Source organism: Puntigrus tetrazona, chromosome 13 (assembly GCF_018831695.1).
Source record: "Puntigrus tetrazona isolate hp1 chromosome 13, ASM1883169v1, whole genome shotgun sequence".
In the NCBI taxonomy this organism is placed as follows: domain Eukaryota; kingdom Metazoa; phylum Chordata; class Actinopteri; order Cypriniformes; family Cyprinidae; genus Puntigrus; species Puntigrus tetrazona.
This window is the reverse complement of record NC_056711.1, coordinates 1007846-1030227: the sequence shown is the minus strand read 5'-3', so window position 1 is coordinate 1030227 and position 22382 is coordinate 1007846. Positions and strand designations below refer to the sequence as shown.

Genomic DNA, 22382 nt, shown 5'->3' with positions numbered 1-22382 from the left:
GAACACGCAAAGAACAACCTATCATTTATAAATACAGATTAATACATTTTTTTAATTAACTGGAATAGCTTCAGAAATGCAACTCTATGAAGTCGTTTACAGCGGAAGCACACTTTCTTTTTCACTTACCTTGAAATGAAAACCAGGAAGCAGTGTTGTTATTGCTAACTAAAACATAAACCATTAAAATAATGTATGCTAACTGAAATACAGCTATAATAAACAATGTTTATTATTATTTTTGTTAACTGTTGCTTTAATGTATAAATACAAATGTAAGTTTAAGTAAAAAATCTGTAATTAGGCTACTTAATAAAAGCTAAATAGACAATGAATTTGTTTTTTAAAGAAGCTTTTGGTACAAACATGAATACATGCACAATACGATAAATAATATTGTGTATGGATCTAAAACAGAAGATTTATGTACTAATTTGTGGAGATTTGTATATTAACATATACAGCTGTATAGAAAATATGCATACGTATTTACTTAGTGAGCTACTTAATAATAATAATAATAATAATAATAAATAATAATAATAATAATAATAATAATAATAATAATGATAATAATAAATATTTTCAAGTAGGGTATTAGGCTAGTGTTTGTATGTAAATACTAATACATATTGATATTTGTAATAATAATTTTATTTAAATGTATTATTGTTTTGTATAATAGTATATAACAATTAAAATTGACAAATGTTTAAAATTCATTTTTGAGCATCTGACTCTGATTTTACACTAAATAATGTGATGGTAATTATTATACTGATAATTGTGATATTTGATCATGGAATATTTCTTTTAGAAACGTGAATGGAGTATATGAGAATACAGCGCAAGGTCCATGTGTTCTTGAGCTGTAAGCATTTACCATCAGGCACCGACGGGGCGGCCTGGGGTCCTTGAGCGGGAGGCTGTCGGCACGGGTGTGTTACATTACAGTCTCCTTCAGTTCGCCCTCCAACCGGCCAGACCCTCCACGTTGGCTCAGCGCTGGAAATAAGTTCAGCAGGCGTTCCCGAACAACTTCACTCCGCTCCTTTTGACAGGTAAGTTAGCAAAACAAGCAGAAACAGCATCCTGCGGACAGTTGAGCGCTGGAGCTCTTAAATCGCATGCTTTCTACTCAGCGCTAGCGCGTTAGCCGGCGTTAGCCGAATCGCTCGGACTCGGCCTGTCCTAATGTCACGGCAGGAGAGACGGAGCGGCGCTTGATATCAGTCGTGGCCTGACGCGAGCACAAGTCAGCGGCTTTACAGCCCAAGCTGTAGCGTAGCTTCACCGGACAGACCGCCGGGTCAGTGCTGCGCTCCCCGCGGGCGGACGTGAGAGCAGCGCCGCGGCACCAGAGCCGCCTGCCCCGTGTCACGCTCATCCTTTTCAGTGCTCTCGTTTCACTGTTTGGTTTAAAATGTAACGCGCTTCTTGTGTTTCTGTCAGGTATCGTTTAAAGTCGTGCGTGTGTCCACCAGCTCCATGCGGGTTTCCTGCGGCTTCTGAAAATGGGAAGGAGATCCGCAACCAGCCTTGCCCTTACTTTGCCCTTTATAATAAAGCAGTTCTCAAAATCATCGTTTAATGGAGCCGAGTGTACTATAAACCGATAAGATTGTCTTCCAAGCAGCCAATACTACAATTAAATGTTTCTATAGCGGAGGAGTATCTCATAAGCAGCCGTGATTTTGCACTTCCTGAAAAGAAAGACATGGAGACGCCTGTCATGCCTACAGGTCCAGGCATTTCTTTACTCCGTGTCCTGTATGATAAAGGTCACAGTGATGCTTTATATTACATTTAGTTACTCTATATAGTTCGGTTCTTCTGTAATTTAAGTATGGGTCCCAATATTTGTTTTCTCAGCATTATTTATAGTGTTTGCAGAGCATTATTATAATGATAAAATTCTGTTTAAATTTTTTCATTGCCGTCCTGACAGGGTTAAAATCAGGAAGGCTTGCTGGTTACAGCTGGTCTTTGAGTCTGCTCAGGTTTGTTCCGGTTGGGAGACTGAGTAAGACCGGTTTGGACTGACTAGGAGACCGGCCAGACCAGGCTAAACCAGTGAAGACCAGAAAACAGTCTTAGGCTGGTTTTGCTTTATTTTCCCGCCTCGTTAAGAACAGTTCTAAAGCCTAACCCTAAGTGTATGCTCTCTTTTTATGTATTAACCCTGTAAGAAAAAAACGGCATATGGTGGGTTTTGAAACTTGGATGCTGGTTTAAGCTGGTCCAGAGCTGGAGGACCAGTTTAGGACCAGCTTCCATATTTCAATACATTTACAACTTTTTAAAATACAAGGAATTAATGTATGAAAAGTTTAATATTAAAGGCTCAAGGAGAGGTCACGTTACACTTTACATTCCATCTACTTCCATTTATATACATGCAAACGCTGGAGGTCAGAAACGCAAGCGCAGCAAAGACTTCAGCTTTAGAGGACAGAGTGTGGATTGAACATTGCGTTTGGATTTATCATTACTCGTTAAATGCCGACTTGATCATTTTAAGGGCTTGACGTCATATAACAACAACCTTCGGGGTCTATTTTGACCACCTCTTTACAGCGGTAGAATATTTGAAATTCATGTACCGTCATGTTTTTGTAATTCTGAGTCCTGGTTGGTTGTCTTGTTTTCCATCACTGCGTACCGCGTTGTGATTGGTCTCTTACTTGAAATTCCTTGAAGAACTGGAGTTGATGTCTCTGCATGCATTTAACTATTTAGATGATGATCCTGGATGTTCTTTCGTCATGCACAATCAATTAGCTATTTTATAACGTCTCCGCCCTTCTCCTCCACACCCTTCCCGGGCTGCATCGGTTTTGTTTCTAAATTGCTTCTCATGCTGACTTGCGCACATGCTCCACGCTCGTTGATCAGTGTGGGGTGAGTCAGCGCGTCACTTCCTAACTCCGTGACTCAGTTAGGAGTGGCCTGCTGTCAGTTCAGATTAGCTGGAGCAGAGCAGCTGCGTTCGGGCTTCCTCGTTTATCAAACTGATAGGACACTGTCTTACTACGATTAACCTTAGGATGCTCGAGATACCGTAGACCACCCAAAACGTCCCACCACTTGGTGGCCTGCTTCTGCACAGCTGTGTTAGTGTTGCGATCTTCTGAGTCTAATTATTCAAACATGCTTTATTTAAACAGACAAAATGGCAGTTCCCCCAACATATGCTGATCTTGGCAAGTCTGCCAAAGACATCTTCAACAAAGGATATGGTAATGAATCAAATAATGCACTGCATCGTTTGAAAAATCACTGTTAGTTGGCGGTTCACGTTGTAATATTTTCTCTTGGTTTGTTTTCTAAAAGGATTTGGTATGGTGAAGCTCGATGTCAAGACAAAATCAGCCAGTGGAGTGGTGAGATTTCTTATTTCTCATTATATGTGTGACACCGTCTCTTACTAGGTGACTGATTGGAAACAACTCTAGCACTCTTCTATTCTAATTCTGTTCTTTAAAAAAAAATAAATAAAGCCCCTTTAATACTCCATTCTTTTACTTTTATTAAAAAATAAAAATAACACAATCTTGTCTAAAAGCAAAAAAAAGGTCTTAAATACTAACTTGTTCTATTCTTTTTCTATAACTCTTTTCGTTTTATGTACAGCATTAATCTAACTGAGACTTGTTAATAGCGCTAGCGTATATAAATATTTCTCTTTTACGTCTCTATAGGAGTTCAAGACCTCTGGTTCCTCCAACACTGACACCAGCAAAGTGGTGGGCAGCCTGGAAACCAAATACAAGAGGTCCGAGTATGGTCTGACCTTCACAGAGAAGTGGAATACTGACAACACCCTGGGCACAGAGATCACCATTGAAGACCAGGTCTGACTGCCCCTTCATATCACTGATTGGTGTTTAATCGGGGTCTTTTAGCATCAATACTAATGCTGTTAATCACTTTTTTTAGATTGCAAAGGGGCTGAAGCTGACCTTTGACACAACCTTCTCACCAAACACAGGGTAAATTCTTCTTTTTTTTTTTTTTTTTTTTCCCTCAACAGGAGAGGTTCAGGTTTGGTTTGTAGCCCGGTTTTGTCTGTTGCATGTGTGTGTACTGTAGTTGGGTCAGGGGAGATCAGGGACGTTATGTTGTGTCATGACGGACTGTAACTCAATATTGTATTGAGCAATTCAAATGTCGCCATGGGACATAGTTCTGTTTAGCTGTGCATCGATGCAGGTTACTTTCACACGAGCTCTACAGCGTAGGCCTCATGTTCGGGGAACTGTAAATGGGTCGTTCAGGAGAGAGTGGCACCTGTCTGGTGTCGTTGGGGTCTGTGCTCTCAGATGACAGTCACGCTGACGCGGCCTTCACTGATGTATAGGCTCATGTAGCTCATGACAGGGGCTTTGGATCATGTAACAGGAGTGAAGAGCAGCGTTTGTCTCTGAGTAAAATCGGTGGAATTACTCCCCTGCTTAAAAGAAAGTAAAAGGCTGCATTTATTTGCTTAAGTGTTTTTAATGAAATGGTATTTAAAATGTGAAATAACTGTATTGTAATGCAAAACTGAGTTTTCAGCAGTCATTACTTCAGTATTTAGTGTCACATGATCCTGCAGAAATCATTGTAATATGCTGACATTTAAGATTTTTTTTTTCTTAATTCTGAAATTCATTAAACATTTAGGATTTTTCATTGAAATTGCCAACTTCGTTTATTTGAAGTTTAAATGAGTAAAATTGTAAATCTTTACTTTCACTTTGAATCAATTTGATGCATGCTTGCTGAATGAAAGTGTTAATTTCTTTAAAAAAAAAAAAAATAGAGAGAAAATATTACTGACGCCAAACTTTTGAATGGTAGTATATTTCACCAGCACTGCTCTATATGCTCTGTATTTGTGCAGGCAATGCAAAATGGGACGTCACTTTGTTGGTTTTTGCTGGCCTCAATATAAGCTCTGAAATATTATGTAAACGTTTATGCCACATGGCACCACATTTCTAGATCATAGTATTTGGACACTTAGCTGACACTTAAGCAAGAACAATATAAATACCTACGGTTCCTGAGCCTATAATCATCTGCTTCCGTCATAACCCGAAAAATATTTATTAATAATACTAGATGAGAATGAGCTATTTGCTATGAAATTGATACAAGTTTAAGTTTCAAGTTGTAGTGATTGTCGTAATGCATTCCAAGAAGAGCGTGTGATTATTTCAGTGCCATTTGTTAAACTAATTGTATCACTTGTTTGATGGGAAAGAATATTAACAGTCCAAACTGTTTATATTTCTGCGGGTTGGAATTGTGGTTTATTGCTAGTCAAAAGGCAAATACTCCATATGTTTAACATGCCATAAATTGTTTTCCTCATGAACAGAAAAAAGAGCGGCAAAGTCAAGACCGCATACAAGCGCGAGTACGTCAATCTGGGCTGTGACGTTGACTTTGACTTTGCCGGCCCGACCATCCACGGCGCTGCAGTGGTCGGCTACGAGGGTTGGCTCGCCGGTTACCAGATGTCCTTCGACACGGCCAAGTCCAAGATGACCCAGAACAACTTTGCCGTCGGCTACAAAACAGGAGACTTCCAGCTGCACACCAATGTGTACGTCCTGACGCTTCACTACATCATTTGAAGAGACAGGGACCTGGTTTATTTTAGTGAGGAGAAGTGTTGATGTAGTCAGAAATTATGTACACAGAATATCACTGCATGTTGTCTCTGGAATGACGCATTACAGGACAATCTGGACATACAGGGGATTTTAAAATAATAACTTTCGTTTCATGCGAACAGATGTATTAATATATTTCTAAACTCCATGGTTTTTGTGTTATTTGTTCTTAAGAATATTTTATGCAATTTGAATACGATCTACAAGATTTGTAATATCTATAATATTTGTAATTTCAAGAACAATAGTTTATATAATTTATATAAAAAACTTTATATAAAAGTTTATATTGTGACTTTATTTGATTGATTGTAATGTTTTTTTAGATTTTAAGAACAGGTTGTTGTTGTTGTTGTTTTTTAAATAATGGTTCATAATATATTTGGTTTATCCCTGCAGTAATGATGGCTCAGAGTTTGGTGGCTCAATCTACCAGAAAGTGAGTGATAAGCTGGAGACGGCGGTGAATCTGGCCTGGACAGCAGGAAGTAACAGCACACGCTTCGGCATTGCTGCCAAGTATCAGCTGGACAAAGATGCTTCCATCAGTGTGAGTTAACTCGTGTCTTCTTGTTTTTGAATCTGATCTAGGGGTATGCCGTTTGTATCGTCCACAATACTATTATAATTGCTGTTTAAACATTTGAGTCTATTACAAAAACAAGTTCATGCTTTCACTGTGGGTTTTAGTTTATTGAAATACTTCTAGATTTCCTCCCTAAATCCGTTTCACTTTTGTCTTGTATATTTATATTATTTGATCTAGTTAATATCACACAAAGAATGAGGTTTTTCTCCAGATATCAGCATGATGATTTGATGAGCAATTCAATAAACAAGTTACAACATACAATAAGTTAATATTAAGTGACATGACAGTTCTTGTTTCTGTACATTTGTTCCAAATATAGCCACAGCAGAACTTTTTAATCTTTCTCATGAAGCGGTATGAATAAACTCATGCAGTAATTTGCCGCCACCTACTGGAGAATTTAGGTTATTTAAAGTATGTTATTTCCCCTTTTTTTTTTTTTTTTTCCCTAAATCATTTTGAATATCAGTTTAAAAAAAAAAAAACTTTAAACATTTGCAACTGCAGGTTAAATACATTCATGTCCTAATTAAACGGATTTGTGCTCCTACGCTGTTGGCAACTCTTTCATTCGAAACGCAATGAAATAATTCTTTTCTCTCCTTATCAACAGGCTAAAGTGAATAACACCAGCCTTGTCGGTGTTGGTTACACTCAGACTCTGAGACCAGGTACAGATATGAATTTCCTTTTTATTATTTACACTTGAGATTTTAATGGTATTGATTTATTTTCTTTTTCATCTCGCAGTAGTAATAACGGTTAACATCATCTTCTCCACCGCACTATATGATTCCCCTGATCCAATAGGGTGTTTTAGAAATACTTTATGAAACCGAACCTTTTTTGTGATGCGTTCATGTAGACCTCTGCATTTATATGGTTAGCGTGGCGTAAAAGCTGCACTGATTAAATTTGCGATGTTCTTTCAGGTATCAAGTTGACCCTGTCGGCCCTGGTTGATGGAAAGAGCATCAATTCAGGTGGCCACAAGCTGGGCTTGGGCCTGGAGCTAGAAGCCTAAACCTGCTCCTGCTTAACATCAGGGACAAGGGAATATCAGAGAAATCTGGCCTTAAATCTAACTCCAACAACAACCAGCAGGGGGATTCCGGATGGGATGGGATGCGTGCAAAGGCTCATCAAAAGCGATCATGTCACGGTGTTTCTTTTGTCCCCTCTCGGTCCCATTGCCCTTGTTTGTTTTTCGTTTGTAGTTGTTCTCTTATAGACATTCAGCTACAAATTAATTTCTTCATCTCTCTCCAGCACTGCCACAGTAATGATACACTCTCTGGGAAGGAGGGCATCTGTGGCTTTCTGTTGTGTTCCCTTCTCAGTTAGCCGGTGGTGGGTTTGGGGTGGATTTGTGACAAAACTGTCTCTGATTTCATCATTTGTATTGTATCTGATATTCCTTAGTCGTCTGAATGCGTATTCGAGCAACCGCTTAACTCGATATTAAAGGTTATACCTGTATTATTTAAATACTGTCATACCGTTTTCTTCTTTCCATGCACACAAGGACAAGCTTAAACAGGTTTATTTTTCCTTTCGGCGGCCATCCAGGGTAACCGTTGTATGTAAAGTCTGCCCTCGAACTGAGCAGTTTTTGGGTAGCCTAATTGGGAGATGAACGCTGGTGTTCCTGTGCTGGCATGGCTGGAGTTTGTGTTTTTGTTTGCAGCACAGACGACTATCCGTGGCTCACCGTGATGGCGGAACGGGTCTTGTGGATGTGGTTTGAGTTCAGTACCCTTTGTTTCTTTATGACCCTGATTCTCTGACACCATGAGTTCACAACACCTGAGAGGTCCTTATGTGTATGTTTGAACTTTTCAATAAACTATTTGAATTCATTTATGGTTAGTTTTTGTGGTTTACAAAGCAAACCGGTCCTCATAGCTGAAAAATAAATGATGCCAAAACTGCTTAATGTTAATGTTCTTGCAGCAAAATTAACAGGCAGCATCTCAGTGACAAATTTAATATATTCAGTGACAAACGGTGAGAAATTCATGTTGAGCAGTATTAAAAAACTGAGTGGAACGCTGCTTATGTTCTGATTTTAATTATGGTTTCAACTTTAAATGGGTCTGACCTATTGAAGTTGATTTTAAAATGCATGTTTGTTGACCTGATGACCTGTTTTGAGTGGAAACATAGTCCTTAAAAGTAGAAATGTAAATTTCTGTGCCAGCCAGGGCAAGTTATTTATTATGGTTTAATGCAACGTAGCTTTCATTTAATGTGTGTTCACTGTTATTTGGAAATATTACTACTTCTATATTTTCTTTAGCACGGAGTCATCAAAAGTCAATGCAGTTTGTGGTAAATCACTTTCTTGTTAGATTTCTCTAATATCTTAAACATGGTGCAGTCTTGGGTCACTATTCTTAATTTTGATGTTGATAGGACTTGCGCTCACTAAGGCTGCATTTTTCTTTTATCCAAAAGACACTAACAATTTTACGTAACATTGCAGTTTTTAGAGTTTAAAATGAGACACTGGTTTTAAAGTGTTTTTTTTATTTTCTTGTGATTGCAAGGCTCGATTTTCATCAGCCATTACCAGTCTTTAGTGTCAGAAATCTCTAATTTACTGATTCTCTCTTCAAGAAACTTTTATCCGTGTTGAAGTCAGTCATTAAGCTTATTTTTTTTTTTAGGAGCACTGACTTTTTTTCTTTTTTCCTTTTCAAGAGTATTGAATAGCCTTTCTGGGTTTTTCTGGGTGTAGAAGATTTAAGCAAGCCATATTGACACCAGGGAAAATTGAAGCTTGTGCGAATACGGATTAGCAAGTGTTGCAATTAAAGATAAGTAGAAAAGCATAAGAGCATAAAACACCCACATTACCAAACCGTTTACAAAACTCTACTACTGTTCCTCTGTAACAAAAGCCATTAAATATTGAATTGATGGCATAAATATGAATGAACAAACACTGATATGCTGTAATATTTATTCAGTTAATGTATAGCACTGTTTACATTTGGCTGATCAGAGCAAGGGATGTAGCAAAATAAAGTTTTATACATTCCTCATAATTCACATTCGTTATGTACACGGTGTACGCATGCGTCTTGCATCAGAAACATCACACTTCAAGAAAGCAGTTTCTATAAGTCATGCTCAACTGAGATCATCTGTCACACGCTTGCAATTGATATTAATTTGTAAAGGTTGCTATTTGAACATTCTCTATTCTCAAAGGCATTTTAATCAAAATGTCTGCTGTTTATATTCTACTTTACACTAGAGGGTTTAGTTGTTTCTTCGGGACCTTTGGTGTCCACTCTGTCCTCTTTGCTGCTGTCTTTGAGTTGCTCTGTCTTCTCCAGAGCTTTAGCTTCTGTTTTGGTTGGCGTCTCAGGTTTTCCAGCCGTCACTTCATGTTCACCACTGTCTGATTCTTTGTCTTTTTGGACAGTTTCTTCACTTTTAACATCTTTTCTGGCTCCACTGCCTTTGGTCGTCACACTATCCACCTCTTCAGCTTTTTCAGGCATCTTCTCTTTGCTTTCTTTAGTATCCTTTTGCTCAGGCTTTGCATCAGATGTTGCTTCCTGGGCTTTGGGGGGTTGATTACTCGGTGTTTCATCAACCTGTTTCTCTGTGATTTCAGCTTCCCCTCCACTTGTTGTCACACTTTCAGCACTGCTATCACTTTTGCTGTCCTCCTGTTTCTTTGACCCAGGTGATTTTTCTTCCTCAGCTGTAGAGAGGTCTTCCTGTGTCTTTTCTGTTTCTTTAGGCTTAGCATGTTCAACCTTTTCGGTTTTTACACTGTCGATTTTTTTCTCCTCTGTTATCTGTGACTTTTCAGGAAGTGATTTTTCTTCTGCAGCTTTGGAAGTTTCTTCTTGTGTCTTTTCTGTTTCTTTAGGCTTAGCATGTTCAACCTTTTCAGTTTTGATGCTGTCTACACTATCACTTTTGAGGACTTCCTGTGTCTGTGATTTTTCTTCTGCAACTTTGGAAGTTTCTTCCTGTGTCTTTTCTGTTTCTTTAGGCTTAGCATGTTCAACCTTTTCGGTTTTTGCACTGTCGATTTTTTTGTCCTCTGTTATCTGGGACTTTTCAGGAAGTGATTTTTCTTCTACAACTTTGGAAGTTTCTTCCTGTGTCTTTTCTGTTTCTTTAGGACATTTCAACCTTTTCGGTTTTTGCACTGTCGATTTTTTTGTCCTCTGTTATCTGGGACTTTTCAGGAAGTGATTTTTCTTCTACAACTTTTGAAAGGTCCTCTTGTGTCTTTTCTGCTTCTTTAGTCTTAGCATGTTCAACCTTTTCGGTTTTTGCACTGTCGATTTTTTTGTCCTCTGTTATCTGTGACTTTTCAGAAAGTGATTTTTCTTCTGCAACTTTGGAAGTTTCTTCTTGTGTCTTTTCTGCTTCTTCAGGCTTGGCATGTTCAACCTTTTCGGTTTTCGCACTGTCGATTTTTTTGTCCCCCGTAATATGTGACTTTTCAGGAGGTGATTTTTCTTCCACAACTTTGGAAGTTTCTTCCTGTGTCTTTTCTGCTTCTTTAGTCTTAGCACGTTCAACATTTTCCATTTTGACACTGTTTACACTGTCACTTTTGCTGTCTTCTTTTATCTGTGACTTTTCAGGTTGTGATTTTTCTACTTTGGAAAGTTCTTGTGTCTTCTCTGATTCTTTGGTCTTAGCAAGTTCAGTCTTTTCTGTTTTGATGCTGTCTGCACTTTTGCTGTCCTCTTGTATTTGTGACTTTTGAGGTTGTGATTTTTCTTTAGCAACTTCGGAAAGGTCTTCTTGTGTCTTTTCTGTTTCTTTTAGCTTGCTAGTTTCACCCTTTTCAATTGTCACACTTTTTAGACCGCTACTGCTTTTGCTGTCTTCCTCTTTCTTTGACTTTTCAGGTTCTGATTGTTGTTCTGCATCCTTTGAAAACTCTTTTGGTGTCTTTTCTGGTTCTTTAGCCTCAATACTTTCACCTTTTCCTGTTTTCACATTGTCTACCAGTTCGACTTTGCTGTCTTTTTCAGACTCCTCAGGTTTATGTTCCTTTTTGTCTTTACCTGACATATCCTCTTGCTTCTTCTCCACAGGTTTCTCTGTTAGTTTGTTGTTATCCTCTTGGTCTTTTTCCATGGGCTCAGATTTCTTAGTTTCTTCCTTAATAGTATCAGATTTGTCTTTTTTTGCAGAAGTATCCTCCTTTGCTCCCTCTCCAGTAGCCTGCTTTCCATTCTCAGCATGTTCGGGAGTTGCTTGTTTATCAGGTTTGGGAGTATCTTCCTCCACAGGTTTCACTGATTCTGTCTCTTTCTCTGCTGATTTTGCGGTTGTTGATTCTTGAGACAAGACTTTAGCACCTTCAGTTTTTGGAGAAGTTAACTCGACACTCTCGACAACTACTTCAGTTGTTGCTTTAGTATCTTGCAGTTCCTGAGATGCTTTGTCTTTTTCTCCAGTTTTTGATTCCTCTGGTTTTTCTTCCTTTTCTGACAAATCTGGTTTATGGACATCTTTTTCTGCCTCTTCAGGTTCTTCTACTTTTCCCTGCACGTCATCCTTCAGGTCTTTGTGCTCAGTGCCTTTTGTGTCTATTTCCTCTTCTTTGTTTTGCTCATCAGTGGTTTCTTCTGTAGATTCCTGTGTTGGTTCAGAGTCAGCATCTTTTTGTACCTCAGGATCATCTGGAGTTTTTTCAGATGGCTCATCCTCTTTATCACCACTTGATTTGACTTCATTTTCCTCTGTTTCTAACTCAGGACTGGCTTCACTGCCGTTCTCCATGGCTGGTTCTTCAGTATCTTCTGCGTCCTGTGGAGTTTCACCTTGTTCATCCTTCTCACTGCTCTCCTCGTCTGGTCTGTCGCTCTCTCTCCCCTCACCACTCTTATCAGAGCCAGTGTCTGATATCTCCACATCTTCTCTGGTGGTCTCTGTAATAATCTCTTCGACAAATTTGTACTGAGGTTCTGCTCTTCGAGTTGCTCCCCCCTGTCTTTTGACACAAGGGAGAGTATAGATGGGTGACTGTCTGTAAATGTATGGTACTGAAATATGAGCATCTGAGATTGTAGAGTACCTTGACTCTTCACCCTCCAAAAGTTTTCTGAAAAAAAAATTAAATAAAACAGAATAATTGAGATTAGTTATTCTCAATTGACAGCCTGTGCATTTTAAATCCAGGCCTGAGAAACTATAAATAGGACGTATTTTTGACAACATTCATTACAGTGCAGTCACAGCCAAATGTGACAACACTGTAATGAATGTTGTCAAAAATGCGTCCTATTTGTTGTTTCTTAATGCAGAGGCTACTGACATTTCTAAAACTCCCACAAGCCTAAATAGACATGAAAGCCAACAACCAAATCATGAAATGACACTCAATTTTGTTAAAACTCATTGTAATCAATCAACCAATTATCTGTAATTAAAAAGCACTTAATGTTGATTATTTTAAATTACAATTAGCCTCTCTAATAAATATGACTGTCAAATAGAACATCCCTCGCTTTCTTCACGCTCTAATTGCATATGTCACTTAATAATAGAAGGCCTCTGCGATAATATTATCTACAAGACTACACCTTCCAGGCAGTTTGTTTGGCTGATTGAGCTGACAATCTATTAATCTGCACTGTTGAGGAACTCACAAGAAGTAAATTCTGATTGGATAAACACCACTTGGCAAGTAGACAGAATCAGCTATGGAAAGCGACCAATAATACATTAAGAAAAACAAATGCCTTTGCTGGTGCTGAGAGTTCATTAAGTGAACATACAGTGTGTAATCAAGGAAGTACCTGTAGGAATAAATTTCAGCATCCAGTGCCATTTTGACATTGAGAAGGTCCTGGTACTCCCTCAGATGACTGCTCATGTCATATTTAGCATTTTTCAGCTCATTTTCCAATTCTCTGATTGTGTCCTGCACCATGGACAAAATAGTTAAACACAATGGAAATGCATTAGAAAAAGTGGCGTATTAAACACTCAGTTTGCAACCTTGATTTAAACAGAAATGATCAGTCAAATCCTCACACTGAATGATTAACATGTTCTAGGCTAAACAGTGCATCACGTGGTGTGTTACCTGGTAGTGATGGATTTCAGCGTTGTGCCGTTGCTCGAGGTCATACAGCTGCCTCTCCAGGGCTTCTCTAACACCTTTCACAGAGTCCAGCTCAATGTTCCTGGACTGGAGCTGTCTCCTGTGTTCATTAATCTCTGCTTTAGTGGCCATGAGAGCTTCTCTGTTGACCTCAGCAGCTTTGGTCAGTTTAGCGAGCTGCGCTCGAAAGCGTTCCTCGGCATATCGGATGTCAGAGTCGGTGTGACCTTCAAGTTGCATCCTGATGTCTCTCAGAGCTGCAGTGACATCATTTCTACTAAAATCACTCATTTCTGCAGTCACGTGACCTTCATGGATGTGGGCCATCATTTCGGCTACCTCGCTTTCGTGGTTTTTCTTCAAGAAGCCGATCTCCTCTTCGAGAGCGTTAGCTTTTCTGTCCATTTCTTGTTTGGTCAGGTATACATCATTAATGCACTTCTTTAGCACTGAAATGCTGTCCTCCGCATCGACTCGACCACGAGCCTCTCTCTCATACTTTTCTCTCAAAGCGTTAAACTCGTCCTCCAGGTTCTGGCGGTTTATCTCAATCTGATGCTTCTGAAGGCCTATCTCATGAACTTGCTGCCTCAGGCTACTAAGTTCTGATTCATACTCTTTGGACAGAGATGCAGAGGATTTTGCTCTCAGCCTAATAGCCTCAATTTCTTTCTCCAGCGCTCTGTTTTGGTTTTCCAGGTGATGTACCTTCTCGATGAATCCCTCGAAGCGGTCATTGAGCCCCTGCAGTAATTCTTTCTCACTAATTTTCCTCAGATTCATTGCACCTGCATATGCGCTTGAAAAATCCAAGCTATCGGCCGGTTTAGCGGCGAATTCGCTCAGGATTTCGTTACCTCTCAGAGGTGCTGCGGACCCAAAGCTGAAGGCAGACCTTGAGGTGAGTTGTGATGAAGGACGCGCCGTTTGGTACCGGTACTCTTCCCGTGTCCGGCCAGGTGAATGCAGAAGACGCTCCATCGTGAGGCTGGTGCGTTCTCCTTTGCCGCGTTTAGTGAAAACGGTGCCCTTTATATACCGCAATAGATGCTATGTTAGCGGAATGGAGCTGTCCATACTGATTAAATGCACAGAATCAGCTGTTCAGCTCAGCATCCTGCGCGCGCACTCCCTCGCTCGCGCGCTCGCTCCGGAGAGCTGTCGTGACGTCACAGGAGCTCCTCTAGCCCGCAGATTCCCATCCCGTCTCAAACACATTTGGTTCACTACGTTAGCGAGGATTAAAATACACGTGTGTGGTAAAATGTATGCCACATGTCACGTTACTAAAATCAGACATTTCGAGAAAAATCTGGTAATTATGTAAATATTTTTTTTTTTACAATGGTCAGGCAATAATATAATAAATACTAGTAACGAAGTTTTATAGTTATTTATTTAATTATTTGCATATCACAAATTTGCTCATCGTTTCACAACAGTGTAGCCTTGCTAGCATATCTAACGACATTATCGTCCTCCACGAGTAGCTGCCTCGTTTCCCCACAAATATTACCAGAGGAAGACACCATCTGTCAACCCCGTTAGCACGTGTAGCTACAAAAATATCGTAATATTTTCAAACACCTTGCAGTGTCAGGACCTTCTGCACGAGGTTATCAGTGGCTAAATGAATGCCCTTTTATTTTTAAAAAAGATATAGCTACTATTACCTGACTTGGTCACACTTTAGTTTGGGCAACGGGCAATAAACTATTAACTACTTGTAAATACTTATTAGCCTAATAGTTATGTTTAGGTATGGGGTAGGATTAAACAATCAAAAATATGGTGGTGTAAAATGAGGAAGTAGTATGTGTTTTAAGTACTAATAAACAGACAGTAATATGCATGCTAATAAGCAGCTAGTGAGAACTGGTCCCTAAAAGTGAGTTTGACCGTAAACGTATATTAAACAGTTTTTGTCAAAAATTGCCGTAGATGGCAATTTGTCAAAGGCATCTTTACAGGGCTAAAGAGTTAAGGCTGCTCTGTGCCTGCTCACAATGTTGCATAAACCAGACTAAGATGCCTGTCCGTAATATTAAAGTATATGTTTATCAATGCTGTGTAAATGCACCTATGAACATTAGCAGCACAGTTTTCTTATATATTTGGAGATGTACTATAGTTGTCTGTTAAGGTGTTGTTGTTACGGTTTAAAAAAGTCTTTTATTATATTCCTGCAAGTTCAGGGAAATGTTCTGCTGTGGCTATGTGATTTTCAGCAGAACCGTGACAGTTTTTAATCTATGTTGGTGTTATTATTTAACAACATTACCATTTCATCATATTGTCAGATTTGCAGATATTTCACTGCTATAGCAACATTCTTCAAGCCATAACGTACATGTTTGTGCTGCAGAAAAGCACAAGTCAGCTCTACACTTTCAGTCATGCTGAGCGGTCACCGGGAGCTGGATTCAGTCCAACGGCACAGTGTCTACACGAGCAGCCAATAACAACATACACAACACGTCTGCCTTCTCATGAGAGTGCATCTTACTGCTTACTGGTGAGGAAAACAAACCCAGGTATATATATATATGCAGCTAATCGGCTAATCTGAATATACTATCAGTTTAGCTTGTATTGACCCAGCTTGTACTGATCTAAAGATGCTAGTCTGTTTAAAATAATACTATAAAGTAAACAAGTTAATGCATAGTTCCACTGGAATAAAGATGCTGCACTCCGACCAGGTGTTATGTTCATTTATTAACAGCAATTCAGTAATGGTCAATATTTCCTTCAGTTCAGACACATACTGTCAGCAATTAATCATCAGTAGCTTAAAGAAAAATACATCAGTAACACTTCATTTTTGAGTTGTCCTTGTTACAAGTTACATTATGCACAATTACACGCAAGCAAACCTAATCCCAACCATAGAGTTACTACTTGTAGTTAATTAATATTACTCAGTACTTTACACCTGTAAACAAAACAATCACCTAATGAAAAACGGCATCTAAAAAACTAGTTTTAGTTGTGAGGTTTAAATGTGAGGTTTAACTAACTTGAAAAGACGCATAAGGATTATTGTGTTATAGTTATATTTATAATAAGCATACGGAAAAACAGATTATAGAAAAAAAGAACAATTTATATTTAACTCTGCTAACACTCAGTGAATCAAAAACGAAAATGAAAAAATGCTAATGAGTGAAGATTCTGACAGGAATTGAACGGTTCTCTCTTAATCGTCTTTGTTCTCTGTTTTAAGGGAATGAAAGAACGTCCGGATCTCATACGTGTCCCGTCTGTCATTCTGAAGGACTTTTCTCAGTCTGTTTCTGCATGTGAACCACTCGGTGGACACCTGCCCCAGCATCATCCCCTGCTTGTAATGCTCAACGGCAGCTTTCTCTGAGCCCCACCTGTACTGTTTGAAGTCCCCATACATGCGACGCCAGGCCTGACGGTCAGCTGGCTTCAGGTCAGGAAGGGCAAACAGCTCGGTGAACTTCTGCTCTGCTTTAGCCGCCTGCTTTCGTTCCGCGTACCTCAGCGCCAACTCCAGCTGTGGGTATATGTAGCCTGGGTTTAACCTGGCACCCTCCTCCAAATGCTGGATGCAAAGGTCCAGCAGCTCCGGGTTGTGTGCGTCATTCATCTGCATGGCTTTCCAGCGGTAGAGGTTGGCGATCTCGTGATGTAAACGTGACGAGCCTGGTGCGATCTTCAGCATTTCCAGCAGCACTTTCAGGGACTTGTCATAACACTGCTCTTTCTTCATGAACTTTGCAACGCGCAAAACAACGCTGAGGTTATCTGGAGCCATCTCGAGCGCTCGCGTCATGTACTGCCACGCCTCTGCGTTATTTACAGTGTTCGCGTTCTTGTAGCTCTTAAGCCCCAGATACACATGGATCATTGCGTTGTCCGGGTCCAGGTTCAGAGCCTTCCTCAGCTGGAGCACAGCAGGAGACTCTTCAAACCGTACACGTCTGTACTGACCAATCTCCAGTCCCTCCAGACGAAACAGAGAAAAAGCGAAGCCTGTGTTCCATTCCTGATCATCCGGCTCTTTCTTTAAAGCTTCAAGGAAGCTCTCCTTAGCCCTGATGTAGGTCTTTCTAGAAAACTTGAGAAGCGACCAGGCTTTTTCGCTTTGAACTTCTCTGTGAAGCTCTGCTGGAGCCGGGGCAGGGAAAGCTCTTAGGATTTCATTCACTTTCTCTATGTAAGTCTCAGCCTCAGTCCCATTGCCCGTGAGACCGTGCACCCAGGCCAAGTTTCCGTACGTCACGATCACATTGCTGTCATCGTCCGGATGTTCCTCCTTTGCCAGTCGCAGGGTCTTAAGCGCCTCTTCGTCAAATCCTTGTAAGTGTTTAACGAAGGCCAAAAAATTTAATTCTCTTTGTTTCAGGTTTCCTTCATACTCGCGTTTCACTGCCAGTCTTTCACAAATTTTCACTTCGAGAAAATGAAGGTCGGCGTCCTCCTTTTTCAGGTCCCAAGTAAAGTGGCAGGACAACAGCTTAAGCTTGTCCTCAGACATTCCTGTATTGTTAAAAATGCAAAATACACACTTGCAGTCTGGGTTTCCTTGAATCCTTACAGTACAGTATACCTGACTGACAACTTAGTCACGAGTTAATTAAAACGTTCTCTAGATTAAACACATTTACTGATATGCAGTATCTTTTAATAAGAACAGTGTATTTTACTAATGTAGAGCTGCTTGTTTACTAATTAAAATAATTAGGTAACATGCAGTTACCTTTATAATGTATCATAACTATAAATTATGCACAATAACGTGCGAATAAACCTAAAATAAACCCTAATCCTAACCCCAACCATATAGTAAGAGGCATGTAGTTAATTAATAGGCTATTTGTACTTAAATGCATAATTAGACTGTAACAAGGGGAGCTTAAAATAAAGAGTAACCAGAATTATTAATACCTTACCTTCTACAGCTTTATTTCTTCATCCACACGTTGTCTGTTTGAATATAGAAACTGAGGATGGTTTTTATAGGGAGGGTATGACAAGGGAAGGTTACTTATTTGGGGGGGACAGTAACAAGCTAAGTTTCACTTTCCACCTATTGCTCAGATTAACGATAAACGAAACTAAGGGAGCTGCGTCAACAACCCAGTAAAGTTTTCGTTTCTAGAGCAGATGAGGGTTATATTATGTGTAAAACGAAGGTCAAGGACAAAGGGAAAAGCATAGAGATTCGTGATATGATAAAGCAGACTAAATCAAATGAAAAACAGCAATGTGCTAAAAATAATAATAATTACGATTCACTCACAGTACTTGCAAGCAGATGTGTAAGAAGCCTACTATCAAGTCAGTGAATGTTTACAAAGAACTTCAACCGGAAGAGCAATGACCCCATCTAGTGGCCAAAGCCTATGATGCTGCACTCAAGTTGGCAAAATACTAAATAAACATATAATATTGTAATAATAATGATATGTACAATCTTCAAGATGTTTATATATATATATATATATATATATATATATATATATATATATATATATATATATATATATATATATATATATATATATATTAGCTTTATCAAATGTAATCATAGTTTCATTGGCCACAGGCCTTTTTTCATGAACACCAGTTCTTTTGAAAAGGCATTTATTCAGAAAAGTAATTGTAATTCTTTATTTAGATTGTTTATTTGTTGTTAAACATTCAAAAATTATCTTTTGATAGCCAGTGTCAGACCGTCTCCTACAGTGAGCATACTGAGATCAATGCGCTCATCTTTGTGCAGCTTCTTGTTCAGTTTGTCTATGGTCTGTGAGGAAAGGTCATCTTCAGCTGGGTTGATGACCCGTCCACCCCAGAGGACCTAAAGAGCAGAGAGACACCAGCTTACTCACAGATGAATAGGAAAGGTGATTGTACATTTGATATATTCATCTCTATATCAGATCTGTAAAACCAATACAGTACACTCTCGGAAAACAAAGGTACAAAAGATTCGAAGTGTGTACCTTTTGACGTCCGCCCGGTGACATCTTTCGTACCCTTTTAACTGAGAGTGTATGTATTTACTAAACAGACTGTACTGCATACTTACGTTATCGATAGCCACAATGCCACCCTTTCGAACAAGCTGCAGTGACTTTTCGTAATAGGTGTCGTAATTCTTTTTGTCAGCGTCAATGAACACAAAGTCATACGTCTCAGCTTCACCAGCAGTTAGGAGTTCATCTGTTAAGACACAACGATGATTTCTCTACAGCTTTACTTGAAATAAGTAAATAAAAACGACATGCTGCAGCTGCATTTTATCTTTACCTAAGGTTTCGACAGCGGGTTTAATGCGAACATCTATTTTGTCTTCCACTCCCGCCTAAAACAAAATGAGTTTGATGTTATTCGTTCGCATATTACATAGTAAATCCCCGCTGAACAATGAAACATTTTCATCTTTGCTTTTCCCAGACATATACACAGTGAGGTGTTATTTTAATGTTATTTAATAAATCCGTGATATAAAAAGAAATAATTGCAGACAGAGCACTCTGATGTTTAACTTTCTGCAGATATCAGCACCCAAGGTGTACGTTCACATCTGTCTCCATCAGCAATCAGTGTGAAGTCTGATGGACATTTCTGCATCTCTGTCCTCAATCGCTGCTGGTCAGCTGGGCTTTATACTGATGACTGTGAGCTTGCTGTGGCAGGCCGTAATCAATATCGAATTTGAGACGTGTGTAGGTGTATGCAGAGAAGCAACCCAACAGATACAGTTGTCTAAAGCGGTGTTGTGTCTTAATAAAACCAATTACTTCAGCTGTATTAAAATGCACAGAATGCTAGTGTACTGCTGTTTCACTATGGCTCACCTCAGTAAAAAATGGCTTGCCTATTTTCACATATTCCTCACTAATTTCGCAGGCCACCACGAGTCCATTCTCAGGAACGACCAGAGCCAGACTCAAGGCGTTGTATCCGGTGTACATGCCTAGGACAGACGCAAAATCCGTGTCTTGCAGGTATGCAGTGAAAAATGAACACTTGATTTTCGATAACGTTGCTCTCACTCACCGATCTCAATAGTTTTATTGGCTTTTATGAGTTTTGCGAGATTAGCCATAAGCTGAGCCTGCTCAGCCGCCACCATCATCAGGTTTTTGGAATCCTCCATAGTTCTCTTGAATCAGAAATAGAGTACAGGATAAAAAAAAAATATGCGTATACTTGTGCGGTGTATTCCCACCGACCCCTAGTGTGAGTGTGTGGAACTACACATGAATATAACAAGGCTCATCTATTATAAAAAAATATTAGTTGTTTGAACGTAATGATTTGTTGGCCGTGTGAGCACAGAACTGGCCTATAATTATAAAAGTCTACCCTTTTTTAATCCCCATAAATCATAAGCAGTTTCTCAGAACAGATATTTAAACTGATACTGCTTTACGCATGATTTCAATTGCTATAAACATGATAATCCAAACCAAACACAAACACATTTTTTTAGCATTTGAGGCACTATGCTGTAAAGCCACAGTCCTATTTATAAAAGGTGTATAGGAGCCACATCTCATTTGCATTTAAAGAGACATGCACAAAAAACAGCACGTTTTTGCTTCCACTCAAAGTAGGCGTTTTCAAAATGTCGTCATAAATGTGGGATATTTTGAGTCGAAATTTCACAGACGCATACATTTTACATTACATTAAATCTTGTAAAAGGGGCAAAAGGTGCCTTTTAACGTAACTTTTGAAATCACATTAAAAAGATTAAACCTGGAAATTCAGAGGTTTAGGATTCTGAAGAAAAATACATTTATTGTATATAATTATAAATGTTTAAGATTGAAGAAATTTGTGTCAATGCATTAGTGAAATTTTATTACATTAATAGTTGGGTTTTTGTTTGTTTGTTTGTTTGTTTACCCAATGACTTGTTTATTTTAATTTGTCTGTTGGCACATGTGTTTTTTAACGCACCAGTCGTAGTTTGGTCAGCACTGGGTGCTCCCTCAGAGAGTTATTGACCACATATTGCAGCAGAGGATCATCTCCTTTGTGACTCTTGCTGATAAGAGCAGACCTGCAGAGTCCTACACATAAAGAGAACAGATACTACTTAAACAGCATTAACCACTGCTGGGGAAATAAAAGCATGGATAATTTTAGAGTGGGAGAGCCAACAATATTATTATAGAGATCTGGTTCATCAGGGTGGCATTCATCTGCTGAGAAATATCAGCTTATTATAACACTCATAACCTTTCATTAAACGCGCTGGTTAGCCTATAAAATGTGTCTTTATACAACTTTATTTTAACCAATGAGACGCAGTGGTAACTTTAAATGCACTTAATCCAAAAATGCACTTAAATGTTAAGTACTGCATTTATCAAGCAATATATTTCAGTGCATTTATATCTAGAAGTCAAGCTGAATATTTCACATAAATAGTCACAATGAAAGCAGACTTAAACTTACCTGTTAAAGCCAAGAGGAGGCTAATAGTACAAAGCATCTTAATGTCAGGAGGCAGAATTAACAGAAACTAGAGACAAGTGAAATCGTGATGTGTGCAAGTGAGGCTTTTATTTAGACTAAGGCGGAAAGTCCATGTTTTGTTTGTTTGGCCCCCTCAGATAAAAAGAGATGAGGCTGCTTTTCGCATGATATCGATTTTTATCAAAGTTTACCTTACAAGTGCTTTCGTTCATTGGCCGTTAGTAAAAGCATGATAATACCTTGCTTTCCAGAAAATTGGGGAGAATGTATAATTTGCAAAGAGCTGTGATTTTGAGACCTTTCGAGAGGCTTTCAAGCTGCTTGCATTTTCCCCCCCAATGCCATCACAGACTTCAGTGGCACAGTAATCTACTTTTCTCATTTACTGTACATTCTAGTTGCTGTTTCAAATATCGTATTGCCTTTATTTTGAATCTGTTGATTATTATGAATTTTTGTTCTTAAGTTAATGAATATATCATCACGGTGGACCTTGCTTCTTAGTTAATCAATACTCGACTGGACACAAATAGCAATTTCCACACAGAAATGACTTGTAAAT

At 39.0% G+C, this 22382-nt stretch overlaps 4 protein-coding genes across 7 annotated transcripts; 1 reads left to right on the top strand and 3 right to left on the bottom strand.

Annotated features, from left to right (window-relative positions):
* Positions 1 to 904: 904 nt before the first annotated feature.
* Positions 905 to 8114, top strand: vdac2 (voltage-dependent anion channel 2). The gene is made up of 9 exons (XM_043255941.1): positions 905 to 1061; positions 3168 to 3239; positions 3334 to 3383; positions 3702 to 3854; positions 3940 to 3992; positions 5366 to 5593; positions 6063 to 6213; positions 6869 to 6926; positions 7188 to 8114. The coding sequence occupies exons 2-9, from the start codon at positions 3173 to 3175 to the stop codon at positions 7277 to 7279; spliced, it is 852 nt and encodes a 283-aa protein (XP_043111876.1). The 5' UTR covers positions 905 to 1061; positions 3168 to 3172; the 3' UTR covers positions 7280 to 8114.
* Positions 8115 to 9200: 1086 nt separating this feature from the next.
* LOC122356862 (neurofilament heavy polypeptide) lies at positions 9201 to 15916 on the bottom strand. Of its 4 annotated transcripts, none has more exons than XM_043255938.1 (5): positions 13334 to 15916; positions 13044 to 13168; positions 10414 to 12346; positions 10219 to 10286; positions 9201 to 10092 (listed from the first exon to the last, which is right to left on the bottom strand). In XM_043255938.1, exons 1-5 carry the CDS (start codon positions 14330 to 14332, stop codon positions 9504 to 9506), a joined length of 3714 nt encoding a protein of 1237 aa, XP_043111873.1. In that variant the 5' UTR covers positions 14333 to 15916; the 3' UTR covers positions 9201 to 9503. The 4 variants fall into 4 exon arrangements, with proteins under 4 accessions (XP_043111873.1, XP_043111872.1, XP_043111871.1 ...); XM_043255937.1 differs by having other exon boundaries at positions 9201 to 10286; positions 10414 to 12235; positions 12320 to 12346; XM_043255936.1 differs by having other exon boundaries at positions 9201 to 10286.
* Positions 15917 to 16050: 134 nt separating this feature from the next.
* On the bottom strand, positions 16051 to 18683 carry ifit8 (interferon-induced protein with tetratricopeptide repeats 8). The gene is made up of 2 exons (XM_043255940.1): positions 18274 to 18683; positions 16051 to 17860 (listed from the first exon to the last, which is right to left on the bottom strand). Exon 2 carries the CDS (start codon positions 17856 to 17858, stop codon positions 16551 to 16553), a length of 1308 nt encoding a protein of 435 aa, XP_043111875.1. The 5' UTR covers positions 17859 to 17860; positions 18274 to 18683; the 3' UTR covers positions 16051 to 16550.
* Positions 18684 to 18980: 297 nt separating this feature from the next.
* On the bottom strand, positions 18981 to 21960 carry comtd1 (catechol-O-methyltransferase domain containing 1). Its single transcript, XM_043255942.1, has 7 exons — positions 21800 to 21960; positions 21299 to 21411; positions 20390 to 20495; positions 20188 to 20306; positions 19637 to 19691; positions 19416 to 19549; positions 18981 to 19184 (listed from the first exon to the last, which is right to left on the bottom strand). The coding sequence occupies exons 1-7, from the start codon at positions 21834 to 21836 to the stop codon at positions 19032 to 19034; spliced, it is 717 nt and encodes a 238-aa protein (XP_043111877.1). The 5' UTR covers positions 21837 to 21960; the 3' UTR covers positions 18981 to 19031.
* Between the last annotated feature and the right edge of the window lie 422 nt (positions 21961 to 22382).

Bases quoted from the DNA above. Each gene is read 5' to 3' on its own strand.
- vdac2 (XM_043255941.1), top strand. From the start codon at position 3,173: ATGGCAGTTCCCCCAACATATGCTGATCTTGGCAAGTCTGCCAAAGAC. The intron at 3,855-3,939 runs GTCTGACTGCCC...CACTTTTTTTAG, and splicing joins AGATCACCATTGAAGACCAG to ATTGCAAAGGGGCTGAAGCT. The intron at 3,993-5,365 runs GTAAATTCTTCT...CCTCATGAACAG, and splicing joins ACCTTCTCACCAAACACAGG to AAAAAAGAGCGGCAAAGTCA.
- LOC122356862 (XM_043255936.1), bottom strand. From the start codon at position 14,332: ATGGAGCGTCTTCTGCATTCACCTGGCCGGACACGGGAAGAGTACCGG. The intron at 13,169-13,333 runs GTAACACACCAC...TCCATGGTGCAG, and splicing joins CTGAAATCCATCACTACCAG to GACACAATCAGAGAATTGGA. The intron at 12,347-13,043 runs GTACTTCCTTGA...TTTTTTTTTCAG, and splicing joins GCTGAAATTTATTCCTACAG to AAAACTTTTGGAGGGTGAAG.
- ifit8 (XM_043255940.1), bottom strand. From the start codon at position 17,858: ATGTCTGAGGACAAGCTTAAGCTGTTGTCCTGCCACTTTACTTGGGAC.
- comtd1 (XM_043255942.1), bottom strand. From the start codon at position 21,836: ATGCTTTGTACTATTAGCCTCCTCTTGGCTTTAACAG. The intron at 19,692-20,187 runs GTGAGCCATAGT...ATTTTGTTTTAG, and splicing joins GCAAGCCATTTTTTACTGAG to GCGGGAGTGGAAGACAAAAT. The intron at 19,550-19,636 runs GTAAAGATAAAA...GTGTCTTAACAG, and splicing joins ACCCGCTGTCGAAACCTTAG to ATGAACTCCTAACTGCTGGT.